This window comes from Aptenodytes forsteri, unplaced genomic scaffold, assembly GCF_000699145.1.
Source record: "Aptenodytes forsteri isolate BGI_AS27 unplaced genomic scaffold, ASM69914v1 Scaffold213, whole genome shotgun sequence".
Classification (NCBI taxonomy): domain Eukaryota; kingdom Metazoa; phylum Chordata; class Aves; order Sphenisciformes; family Spheniscidae; genus Aptenodytes; species Aptenodytes forsteri.
This window is the reverse complement of record NW_008795522.1, coordinates 1,077,764-1,091,127: the sequence shown is the minus strand read 5'-3', so window position 1 is coordinate 1,091,127 and position 13,364 is coordinate 1,077,764. Positions and strand designations below refer to the sequence as shown.

The 13,364-nt window shown below is 38.3% G+C and overlaps 1 protein-coding gene across 1 annotated transcript in view; it reads left to right on the top strand.

The window, feature by feature from the left end:
- The first annotated feature begins 510 nt into the window (after window positions 1-510).
- KDM5B (lysine demethylase 5B) overlaps window positions 511-13,364 on the top strand; it is a 45,996-nt gene continuing 33,142 nt past the window's right edge. The window contains exons 1-5 of the mRNA XM_009281912.2: window positions 511-693; window positions 2,079-2,201; window positions 3,151-3,321; window positions 8,915-9,049; window positions 12,779-12,872. Coding sequence (XP_009280187.1) covers window positions 511-693; window positions 2,079-2,201; window positions 3,151-3,321; window positions 8,915-9,049; window positions 12,779-12,872 — 706 coding nt within the window. The remainder of the gene's footprint in view (window positions 694-2,078; window positions 2,202-3,150; window positions 3,322-8,914; window positions 9,050-12,778; window positions 12,873-13,364) is intronic.

Genomic DNA, 13,364 nt, shown 5'->3' with positions numbered 1-13,364 from the left:
CGGCAGACACAACTCTTGGCTGTCGTAAGGTTCTCGTTTGGGAACGGGCCTGGGCAAGGTGATGGTTGTCGTGAGACTGGGGTGAATAGCCTGTGCCGCACCTTTAGCTACCCTGCGTGGGTAGGGAGAAGATGGACTGACTCGGTGTGCAGCTGAAGGGTTATCTTTGAGGACAGGTCCTTAGTCCCCAGATGTCATTTACTTAGTGGTTTCAGTATCTGTCTATTTTAAAGGCACAATGAAATATTCAAGGGGTGGACAATGTGATTGGCAGGAGTTAACTCGACGTATTGAATTTTTTCCTGCTTTCTAGGCTTGTTCAACATGAAGTAATTTGGAAACAAAAGTAGACCTCACCACAGCTGGGAGTGTGGTGGGGTGCGATAGCTGACAGGTTGGGATGCAGCCCTCGCCTGCGGGCAGGTGTTGCACAGCCACCGCGCTGGGATCCTGCCGCGTGCTGGAGAGGCACGTGCTGTGCTGCTTAGGGCTGGGGAGGCTTTGGAAACCATGGAGACCTCTTCCGTGCTTCGGGCTTACCTGGCTTTTGACTGGCATATAGAGAAGTTTCCTTCATTTTCCTGGTCTTTTGATGAAGCTCTTCTGTTTTTCCAGGACTGGCAGCCTCCATTTGCATGTGATGTTGATAAACTTCACTTTACACCGAGGATCCAGAGGCTCAATGAACTAGAGGTAAACTGTAAAGCTGAACATTGCTTCTGCTCTGAAATGTTTAAATATTTTTTTGAGAGGTGGTGTTTGACTTGAGCTGACAGCACTCGGGACCTCTGGACATCAGTTTTTAATTAGTACAGAAATTCATCTGTTTCAGATCATAGTTAAAAACATACCAGGCGTAAAAAGTAAAGTTAATGCTCATCAAAGGAACATAATTCAGGCCTTTTCCACACAGAGGTGCTTATAAGTGGTTAAACTCAAATTCTCAAGTGCCATAGATTTGTGTCTGCATTTTGCACGCATACAGCATCTTTTAAAAGTGGAAGAGATGAAACATTTACAGAGTGCTTTAAAAATAACAAGCCATTTGGAAGAAACAATTACAAAATCTGGATTCAGTTGGTGCAAAATTTGCTGTTCGCAAGCACTTTCATTCACTGCTTTCATGAATTCAGACCAGAAGAAGGGCGTGACGAGGAGTCCTGGTTAGCTCGCTACTGGTACGAATGGGAATGACGGTGACTCTTTGCCTGCCTGACTTTTCTCATGATGCTTGCTTTCTAAAGTCCTGATGTGGTTATGTGAAGTGCCAGGGTAAGGGCTCTAGCACTGGCTTTGAATGCTAAAAAAGAGAGAGAGTTGTGTGGATGCGAGCTGGTTCAGAGCTCTCTGGAGTTTAAGAGCAAGCTTAACGGAGAATAGGCATGGCCATTTTTTACCTTAAGAATAGAAAATGTGGTAACAATGAAATGTGTCAAAATTAAAGTCTAAGCTGCTACTCTTTAACACAGCAACAGTCCAATTATCTTACTGTGTGAATTGCTGTGCAAACAGAATAGCTGGCTTGCCCTGCCCTGACCGGTTTATATCCATAAAAATGGAACGAATACAGTTGGGAGTGAAAAGGGCTAACAAACACACCCGGTTTTGGTGTGGGTTTTTTTGGTTTTTTGGGGGGGCTGGTTGGTTTGTAATTTTTGTAATTTTTTTGGGGTAATAAACCAAAAACATTGCTTTATTTTTGGTTTATTACAAATAAACCAAATTGTAATAAACTATTACATTTATTAATGTAATAAATGTAATAAATCCTAGCAATGCAGCTAGTTTAGGTAGTTTTTAGCAGTAATATCTCATTGCTTGTCAGTTCTCAGAAAGTACTTTTCTAAATGCAGTAAAAGTTAACAAAAAATGACTTGAGGAAAGACTGGCGGTATCTGTATGGCTTTTTTTTTTTTTTCCTGCATATGACGAGAGGGAAAAATGCAAAATTCCACTTGCAGAGGGAAAAGCCAGGCAGGCAACTGAGGCTGCAACATTATAAACACTGGGATACAAAAGCTTAATCTGCATTTAGTATGCAGTTCATTTTTTTTTTTTAATTGGGTTTTTTTTTCCAGGCCCAAACTCGTGTAAAGCTGAATTTTCTGGACCAGATTGCAAAGTTTTGGGAGCTTCAAGGATGTACGCTGAAAATTCCACATGTGGAGAGGAAGATCTTGGATTTATTTCAGCTTAACAGAGTAAGACTGTTACAAGGGAGAAACTCTTCCTAAAAAGATGTTGTGTTATCTCAGTTTCTGGGATGGTATCACAGTTGTTCAAGGGAGATTTTGGGGTATATCTAAGCTGGACAAAATATTACTTTGTTTAACCTAACATAGCTAATGTGACGAAATAGTAGGAAATGTAATATTGTGGGAGTTTTCATGTGAGCTAGGAGATCAAATTAAATTTCCAGCTCTTCTTTAAAGTTGAACTTGGATACAAACTGGTGAAGGATAAACTTAGACTTAACTGAATGAAGCTTCTGAACAATGACAGCAGTGAGAAAAACCTTTTTCCACTAGAAATATGGGAGAAAAAATCCAATTACTTTTAGGATGAAGCTTGCTAAATTTCTGGAGAAGTTTATGTATCCTGATAGCAAGGGATGGGATTCCCTGACCCCAAGGATATGTTCTCTCTGTTTCTTTATGTTTAGGTTAGTTTTTATTTGGTTGATTTTGAGCCTATTTCATAGTACTTGTTCCAGTGAGAAGAACTGACTGTAGTGTGCTAGAAAGTTGTGTTGGAATACAAAGTAGAGGTGTGACACATTGCAGCCAGACAAATTCTCAAAAGTAGGCTGAATTACTGTTTGGAAATGAATAAAGGTGCTGACTTGTTTGTAAAGTAATTCAACAAGTTTACACTTCCTGAGTAGGTTATATGTTACATGTTCCAGTTGTAGCTTTTAAACAACTTCCATGTTTTGGTTTGGGTTTTTTTGGTTGTGGTGTGGTTTTGTGTTTTTTTTTTTTTAGTCTATGTTCTTCTGGTTTTTTTTTTTTTTTTTTTTTTTTTAGCCTATTTTCTTCTGTTTTAAAATAGCAATCGTGGTGTTGTCTTTTCTTTTAAATTAGCAGTGCTTTCCTTAAATGCTGATAATTTTAGTATTAAATGTATGACCGTTTTGTTTTCACTTTTTAGCTAGTTGCAGAAGAAGGAGGATTTGATGTAGTTTGCAAGGAGAGAAAATGGACCAAAATAGCCACTAGGATGGGATTCGCTCCTGGCAAAGCCGTGGGTTCGCACATCCGTGCGCATTACGAGCGCATTCTGTATCCTTACAACTTATTCCAATCTGGAGCGAGCCTGTTGGTAAGCTATATTGATGCTAACTGAAGTCCAATTAATTTAGCAGCCAGTCTGTTGGGTTTTATTTATTAATGGAACGTTTCCAAAGACTGCATTTCATGCTTTGTGGCATGCAGGTGACAAGATGCAATCCGTGGTGTTGATGCAAGCAATTCAAGAAAGCCATGGGCAAACTTTTAATTAAAAGTAAAAGTTTTTAGAATTACTCTTCAAGGTAACCTCTTACTGACTGCTTTGAATACTACCTTTTTGTATTTTCTCTCTACAGTTTACAGAAGCATCATGATAACGGACATTCAGAATTCCTATAACGATTTCTTTAATGCTGTTTTGTCAAATGCAAAGTACTACTTTATTCACAGATAGGTCCGTCTCTGATACAACGAGAGTGCTGTGGGTCTGTATCGCTTGTACACAGAGTGACTGAGGGACTATATCAAACCACGGCAGTTTTGTGGCAGTAACTCACCTTGCTTTCACTAAGGGTGTCCAAGTTCAGGAATGCTTCATGGATATTGAACTGTAGTTAACCATATGGCTTTTGACTGAGCTAGGAGATCAAATTAAATTTCCAGCTCTTCTTTAAAGTTGAACTTGGATACAAACTGGTGAAGGATAAACTTAGACTTAACTGAATGAAGCTTCTGAACAATGACAGCAGTGAGAAAAACCTTTTTCCACTAGAAATATGGGAGAAAAAATCCAATTACTTTTAGGATGAAGCTTGCTAAATTTCTGGAGAAGTTTATGTATCCTGATAGCAAGGGATGGGATTCCCTGACCCCAAGGATTTAACCTTTCAAGGTTAAATCTTTATCCTTCCTGCTTACATTTGGTCATTAAAACAAAATTCAGGGTTGATTGAGAGTGGAAGCAACATAATCTCTGATGAAGAATAGAGCTTTTCTTTTAGAGCAGTAGTCATTTATTTGGAAAACCAAAATAGATTGCAGTTGCCAACATCATCTATATTTATTTGAAACACTCTTACCATGGTGATCTTTCAAAGAGAGGAGTGTTGACCTTTTTTAAGCAATAAAAGCCCTAATCCTGTTACAAGCATGACTCTATCTACGGAAATCAACACCAGCCTTTTACCTGAAGCTACCAAAATGAGGGAGGGATTTGACATAAGTCAAAAAGGTTGGAATTGAAGGCTTTTTACTTGGCTAGTGATGATCACTTTTCAGTGAAGAAGAGCTAGATTCTGCAAACCCTTCAGAAAAAATAATTTAACTTGTGTAGGTTTGAGTGTTTTACAAATGGAGGATAAGAACAAAATACAGTTGAACATAAAAATCTTTGTCCTAGGGAAACTACTCTATCAAAAATATTTTGCCTTGCCTCAAACACATTCACGTTAAGCGATGGAAAGCAACACCATTTTCTGAAGGCATTTCATTGAAAACTTTGCATTTTTATTAGTTCTGAAAACTGTGGATTCTCTTTTTTTTTTTTAAGCTGGTGTGTTTTGTGACACCTTGCTTTGCTTTCATATTTTTGAGGTGCAATTGCACAGGGAAAAATCTAATTAAAAGTTGTAAAACAGCTAACGTGGTACCAAACTCCCCATGCGAGTGTCTGTCACGCAGTTGATGTTTACATTCATGGTTTTCTCAGTAGCGGACCCTTTCAGAAGAGAAAAGCTTCTCAAATGAGGTCATGGTTCTTTTTAAATGTAACTTTTCAAGTTCTCTCTTGCAATGCACACCTGACATTTGTTCCAAATAGATGTGTTTAGCGGATGCAGTTCTGGAAAAGCTATGTAGGTATGGTTAACTTAATTTTTTAACTCCTCTCCCCTAAGCTGTTAAAGTATTCCCCTCCCATATGTGGCAGAGATGTGTATTTTCAATGAACTGAGAGAATCCACAGAAATATGTTGGGTTTAGCTCGCTTTTCACTCTAAGATTTGACTTTTTTTTTCTTCCTGACAATATTGTCTTCCAACTGAGTTTGTTTTGCAATACATTTTTTGAGGAAGAATCTCAGATGAGATTCTTTTTGGCTTTCGTCCATGTGTTCTCAGTAAGTGGTGCTTTCCCAGATGCTTCTTGTGTAGGTGTCCGTTTTATTGTTTGTCTATCCAGTGCTTTACTGGGAATCTAAGCATCTGTGATTTTTGTTTTTGGAGACGATGTAGCTATTCGATTTGACAGCTGTCAGTTTGAGATGTGTGGTTCCTTCTTGCGATATTTCAACAAGCCTTTTGAGAGAAACTCTTCATGCAGCCAGGATGATCATCCATAAAAGATTAGTGCTTGTATTCACTGATTTTTTTTTGAATTTTTTTTTAATTGGTAGTACTTGCAATATTCATTGACTTTTTTTCTGCAAAAGCCGAAAATACGGAACGATGTCGTTTCCACTGATGACTATGCCATAACTTAAATCTCATCCAGATCTGTGTATAGCATTAATTGTTTGTGTGGCTTAAATATATGTTAAACTGACTTCAGGAGTTATTTTGACATATCCCAGCTGAAGATATTTCTATATACATACTGAAATAGTGAAACTATCTGGAGCTGTTCAGAGGTGAACAGATAGCATGTTTTTATTAAAGCTCTTGTTCAGTCAAACAGCAAAAATTTCTTAAATCAGCCAGTTTCTAACACTCAAAGCAGCTGTCCACAGGGGTGTATCTATTTTATTCTTATCTTGAAACATTGGACTAGACAGGTCTTGGGTGTTTGACTCCCGAGTAGTTGCAGTAGACCTGTTGGTGTACTTGTTCTTACTATCTGTGCCTCGCTTATATTCTTAGCCATAGTAACCATCAGTATGATACTACAAAATCACACGATATGCCCAGAGGGGTACGTGTCCCCCTGCATGAATTGAGGTGTCCAGAGTCTTCTGTCAATGCATCTTTGGTGATGCATTGCCCAGATGTTTGCATGATTTAAAATGTAGCTACAGTTTGGGGGTGATAGAGGTGGTCTTGTGGTGGTCCGTTTTTCGGTGAATACAACCGGTTCAGTAATTCTGGGTCTGGAATCTTTTTCCAAACTAAGGCATTAATGTCCTAGTGGGATTCATATGTCCAAAGATTTATATGTGTGGGCCTCTAATAAAGATGTTTCTGTGTGAGATAGGTCTCTATGACCCTTTATTGTTACTGGAGAAGAATAAGCGCCTCTGGAGCGTGATGGTTCTTATCCTCAAGTGGATACGTAGCAGAGGTTGACCAGTTGTATTCCGCAAGTACAGGGAGCCTGGGTGATTAGCTTCTGTGTAAATGACTACTTCATAAACGTCTAAACCTGGAGGAGATTAATTGTATCCCTATATTTTTTCCATCTTTCGACATCCTGGAGGCCTTGTGAACATTCCTGCTGTGTCCTTCGACTGCCTGGTGAAGGAGCTGCTACTTAATGGTTTCAGCTGATGGGCTTTTAACTTAGTCTCTGCCACTGTTTGGAGTTTAAGGATTACATGTGCAACCGTCTTCTCAGAATATCGGATCATGATCACAATCTAGATCACAGTATGTAGGACGAGCATATGGTAAATTATTGATAGAAACTTAACCTTACCAAAAAGGCTCTGCTAGTTGGGAGAGGAAAGGACTGAAGAAGTAGCAGCCAGTGTCCTTGGTTAAAGACCTATGCTTGCAGTTGATCGGGTCAGTCTAGGGGTAAAGTAGGTTCAGAGGAATTCCCATCCTTAAGACAGGACTTAACACTTCTAGTTCTTCTTCTACAACTGAAAATGTTAATTACCAGCCATTTCATACTACTGCTTTGCCTTCAGATTACTGAGGCACTGGGAAATGTTTCTGCTTAAATAGTTGTTGAAACCTCAATATTTAGGAAATGTCTTCTGGGCTTTTTTTCAATGGACAGTACTTGCTTGGACACTCCACTGAAGTGAGGCAAGTTATGCTATTTGTTGTTTTTCTTTCCAGGTTTCATTGCGCTTTTGTTTAGGAAAAGCTGTTTGCCTTCTAGATACTTGCTTTCACGGATCATATGTCCGCTGTTACTAGAAGGAGTAGAAACTATTTTTTTAGTGAAAGGTTTGGATTTCACACGAGGACATGATTCAAGGAACCAGAATTTACAAAAGTCATTAAATTTGGCAATGTTCTATGTAGCATTAGTCTCATTTGCTTTTCTGTTCTCTCATTTTCATACTCGCCTTTTCTGCTTGTCTGGTTTTTTTGTCCTGAGAAATTGTTACTTGTGACTTTCTCCCACTGATGTTAATGTGAAATAATTCACATCATCTTCCTTCGGTGTGAGCTTTAAGGGAGCATGCTCTTCTGAAGAGCTAGCTGCAGTGCTCTGTGGCCTCCAAGTACGCAGTGCAGGAGCATGCCCAACTTCGAGCATCAGCCAGGACTTACTGCTCGTGTGCATGAGCTGCAAAGTTGGGTGGTTTTGTGTGTGTATTTAATGTGCAATTAAGTCAGACATTTGCTTTCAAAGAATAAGTCTAGAGCTTACAAAGTCTGAGATCGAAAGCAGTCCTAAAGAAAATAGAAGTTCTGGAGGTTTTTTTGAGCAGTGTTGTGGACTGTCTGTGGGTGATAGGTAATGATATCCTGCTGCCCTTGACTGATATTTCTCTTTTGTTAAATACACATTTCTTTCAGCATGGACTTGTCTTCTAAAAGACCACTTTTTCTTCCTTCATCCCCCCCTTCCGACTATCACTTTTTTGATAGTCTTTCTGAAAGTCCGATTTCTGTGCTGTCTGCAGAGCATCAGTCCTTATGCTGCTGCAGTGGTTCTCTTGCGGTTCCTGTCCCGTTTCTCTCTTGCTGAGAAAATGCTTGTGATGGGAACAGATGTTAGCTGGGGAAACGTGGATCCAGCAATTTGTGTGAAATACTTTCTGACAACATAAGACTTTTTTCTTTCTTCAGGATTCGTTGTTTACTCATTAAAACCTGTTATATTTTGTCTGCTGTTACTGAATGTTTTGTGGCTTGACAAACTTGGAATTGTCATTAATTATTTTTCTTGCCAATTGTATGCACAGTTTTCAGCAATTAAATGTGTTCATTCAGTGACTTGAAAGAACTAAAACTGTTCTTGCATCATCTTCTTCCCTTCTGCCCTTTATTCACGCAGCAGTGTTGTCCTCTCCAAAATATATAAGGAACATAACTTCTGCAATGTTCTTCAGGCAAAATTGTATTTCATTTCAGACAAGGATGTACAATAGGCTGTAATTTACTTTTATATTGCTTTGTACGTTAACCTTACAGTAATGCAACCTGAGGACACTGTAGCAGTTTCCAGTATGCTCTTGATACAGTCTCCAAAAGCACCATCTACTAGAAGAATTGGTATTGGTATTCCCATAGAGGAATGTTTGGTGCTCATAAAATTTAAAGGATGACTTCAGCTTTATTTAAGATCCTTTATTATGGTTATTGCATTCAGTAAAAGGGCAGGAAAAAGTGATTTTATGAGTTGTTCAAATAGGTAATGTTACAATTGTCATAAATGCTGTTTTTATTAACTCAGCACAGTAATTATTAAACCCCTGTCTACATTCTTTCACATTAGCCAGGAAATTGTTCTAGACAAATTTGTATTAGAAGTAGAGGCAGAAATTAAGTAATCAAATTGTGTCTCTTTAGTGCTTGCAGAAACCAGATCTCACCAGTGACACAAAGGACAAGGAATATAAGCCCCACGATATTCCACAGAGACAGTCTGTTCAGCCATCTGAAACTTGTCCACCTGCTCGTCGAGCAAAACGCCTAAGAGCAGAGGTGAGATAATCTGTCTTTATATGGGTAAATGCTCTGTGGTGACCGAGCTTGAAATCGTAATGCAGTGATAGTTTGCCTAGCAACATGGCACAACAGGTTTTAGTTGTTACAGGACAAATCTTATTTCAATCAGATCGCTAAATGTGTATACATAGTAAACAGCTGTTCAACTTTTTCTTTGTCATTGTTAAACATACCTAAATATTTATAATTTATGCATTTATAAATAATATGGTAAGGTTTAAAAAGTGTGTTACTGTGGTTGGGAGTTCTGAGAGGCTCTTCTACTGAAGCTGTTCCGCTTATACAGGAGTTACGAGTGTGTACGCTCTAATAATGTTTTTAGCATAATTATAAATAATATGGGGCTCATAGATCAAAATACAGATGACATTCTAGAAATGAAGCTTGTCTTCTGCAGCTTTGATCTCTGTCATTTCCTCAGAGGACCGCCAGTGAACAGTAGTTACTCTTTAAATGTATTGGGAGGTTTCTGTAAATCTTTCATGAGTTGAAGCCAGATGTTAGAGCAGAGAAGGTTTTTGTTATAACATTAGCATTGTTGTATTTCTTTTTTTACTCTGAATTCTGTCAATTTGCTATACTTTCACCATGTAATGTAAGGAAAAACTTGCATAACATTAAGTTAGTGTGGTTTTGTACAATCAAACAGGATTAATCATACGCGTGCTTAAGAAATAATATTTGTTTGGATAAGCATAAAATGTATTGATTACATCTGCATAGAGTTCTCCTGTGAAAACATATTTTAGGAGATCACTATGTGTCTCCTTTGCTGGAAAACTGTTCTACTGTGACTCCAGTCCTTCCAGACTGACGTTCCTGCCTTCAGAGAGTTTACCGTCTCTTTTGTTTGAGCAGATGAAGAGTAAGGGAGGCTTATTCCCAGGAGACGGTCTTATTAGTGGTGACATCATGAGTTAGGAAGGTCATGATTGACTCCCTTTGTTTATAATCCAGATTTCTATTTAAGTTTGCTTCAGGCTCTCTGTTAACTCCCATTGTTCTAGTCCTGGTCTTTATTACTACCAAGTAGTACAGCTTAGTTGTTGCAAATTCTGCCTATAATTAGTTAATAAGTTACAATTAAGGTTTTCTAAAGCTTTTCCACTCAAGTACTTGGTTACAAGTAGGTTTATAATTCTGAGAAAACCTCAGTAGTTTGATTTGAAACTTTCCATTTGAAGTATCTGCCTGTGGTTGAAAGATGCTAGTTCTCACGTATCCTTTAAAGATCAACAGCAGGGCAAATATATACTAAAATTTTACCTGTTTCTCTGACAGTGGTGTCAGGTGACACTGACTAACGAAGAGTGCATGTTTTTGTCATTTCTGTGAAAGCTAACTGTTTGTACTTAGCCAAAATGCAAGGCTACCCTGTCAGCTCTTTCCCAGAGCACTACTGATGCCATGCACCCAATTTCTGTGGAAAGAAAATACTTGATTAAGAATAGAATTGAAACATACAGAGCTAAGGCTGAATTAAGCAGCATGGACTGACTCGCTTAGGAAGGAGCTGTAGTGCTTTAAGACAATAATTTCCAAAAGTTAAGATTTGTTAATGTATTTCTATTCCATTTCAGTGCAGTCAGCTACATCGATTAAATCCGTTTTTATTCTTCATTGAAGCTATATGCAGTTGATTTTTGTGCTGACCTGGTTGCAAAGTAGTAATGTTTGGTTAATGTATCTCAACTTTTTGCTCTAATGAGATACACAAGAGTTTGCCAGTGTCTCAAATTGTAAAACCTGAGTTCATTCTCATGTTTACCAGTTTGACGTTTCCTGCTTTTCAAAGGCTAACCATCTACTATAAACCTTTAAGATAAGTGAACTACAGGAAAGTACTGTAAATTATTCTTACTAGCAAAAAAATACAGCCTGTGGGATAAGTGTTAGTTTGCAATTGTAAGACGCATACAGTTTTACCATGCCCTTTCCTACCTGGTTAGTAAACACTTAAGAGAAAATGTTCAGAATTGGAAAGGAAAAGGGCAATGACACTCACAGGCTGGTTTTGAAATGCAAAGGATTTAGATGCTTGATGTAGAAAAGATAGGTGTAAAAGACCAGAACAATGCTGCAGAAGTGAAAGTGAGATGAATCGATACGATAAAAGGCTCAGGCTGAAAAAAAGAGCTACTCTTGTGAAGCTAAATATAGGCTTAAGCACAGAATACGGACGTAACTCATAGACGTTAAAGATGTAGAAGATGGGGCATCTGTTACTGCACTGCTTGAGGGTCAGTGCAAACTGATCCTGATTCAGTATTACTAAATATAATGAACAGCATTTTTTTGCATATCTTAAGCAATGGAACCTCTGCCTGGTCTCATGGAGACAGTAATTTGGACAAAGAGAACACCAAAAGTGAAGGGGAAATCATGTCAAAACTACCTCTGTAAAAATCCAAAACACACGAACAGACAAAAAAGCCTACAAAAAAACCCCAAACAGAACAACAACAAACCCTGCCCCTTCGAATACCTGATGGTGCATTCAGACTGGAAGTCACGCTTTTAGAGCTAGGCCAACAAGTCCCATTATTTGGGGTTCAGGGACTGGTTGATAGGGGACTGACTTGTGTGAGTAGCAAGAGAGTGGTTGCATGACCTCATTTCCTTAAGAAATTAGGCTTAAAAAATACAATGTTGGAGAAACCCGTCTTTACGCTGAGGGATTTGAGAATTGTTCTCCCACAGTCTCAAAACTTCAGGGAAGAAATGTAAGAATTAAATGGAAAAACATTATTCTGTGTTGAAAGCTCCACAATACACCGAGTTCCCTGCTTAGAAGACCGGAGTATGTTCTGCTTCTCAAGAGTAAAAGAAAATCTATGAAAGCCCAAAGTTTCTTGCTCCTTCGCTTCTTATCAAGTTCCACTGAAATCAAACTAAAAACAGGGTGTCATTATTGGCACAGGCTTTTTGTAGGATTTCCTTTCAAATCTCTCCAGGTTGTTCCCTGTGTTATTTCTCTCTGAACTCTTTTTTAAAATAATTGAATACAAGTATTTCAAAAATTCAGGTTGCCTTTTTAGATTTATTTGTTTGTAAGTATAAAATGGTTCTTTGAGTTTAAATGAAGTCCTCAAAGTCTTTATCTGACTTTTTCCTAGAACAGGTCTGGTTACAAGTTTTAAGACTTCCATTGTACCTCAGTGAAGGGTTCCTGTCTCACATCAACTTGTTCTCTGAACCTTTGCGGTCCTCTCTTGGCATTTATCAGAGTGGATTAAGAATTGTATGCAGAAATATTTTTTTGAATTTGGAAGTCAAAATTGTCCTTTTCTCCCAGTTCTTTTCTCAGCTCTTGAGAGTATTGAAAAGTGCATTTTAAAAACTTGCGCAGAATCTGCCACCGAAGTGACTCAACTGTAGAGACTTGCAGAGAATTATTTAGATCTTAATAGGCGCTCTCTTGTTAGGACTCGGAGTGTTGGACGTAGCCAGCTTTTTCCCTTCTTCAGAGCCGAAGCAGCTCTGAGGGGCGGGAGGAGTTGAGCGCAGGTTGGATCTCTCCGGGATGCAGCCTTTCCTGCAGCATTGCATGCAGTGGCCAGCTGTATAGTCCAAAATTGTCGGTCCGTGCTTGGGCAAGCAGCCGTGAGTTTAGATGGCAGTGAACGCTTTCCCAAATACAAGTGTAAAACCAAAGTGTTCCATCTAAGGACATCACTGATTTTTTTTTTTCTTTTCTTTTTTAAGGCAACCAATATTAAAACTGAATCTGACCCTCCAGAAGCCAGAACTCATAATCTGAGACGTAGGATGGGATGTGCACCTCCAAAATGTGAAAATGGTGAGTGGCAAGTGGGGAGTGAAACAAAATGCGAATGCAATTTCTGTTACTTTGTACAAACGCGCTTTAAGGCCAGAGTTGAATTCAGCAGTTGGAACAATGCAAAGTATTTAAAAAAAATACTTCTGTTAACTTCATTTTTAAATTGGAATTTATTGTAAAAGTTCTTTTATGGCTTTGAAATCTTTTTGTTTGTTTTGTAAGTGGTTGAGTTTTCTTGGAGAAGATGATATTTTCAGTTAAAAAAAACCCTACTTTTTTAAACTTCAGTGTCTCTTACGGAGCAATCAGAAATGAGATTTGAGCCATATTTCTATTTCGTATTTTCAATCAATCCACTAGCTTTAAATAGAGGAAACTTTTTTAAGAATATATCAGTTTTTAGATACTTTCAGGAAAGAATTTGAATTTGAAATCAGGAAATGAAACTCAGGAAGGCAAAAGGTAGTATGTTGTGAACTTAACAATAAAGTTCCCATAATACGATTTTTA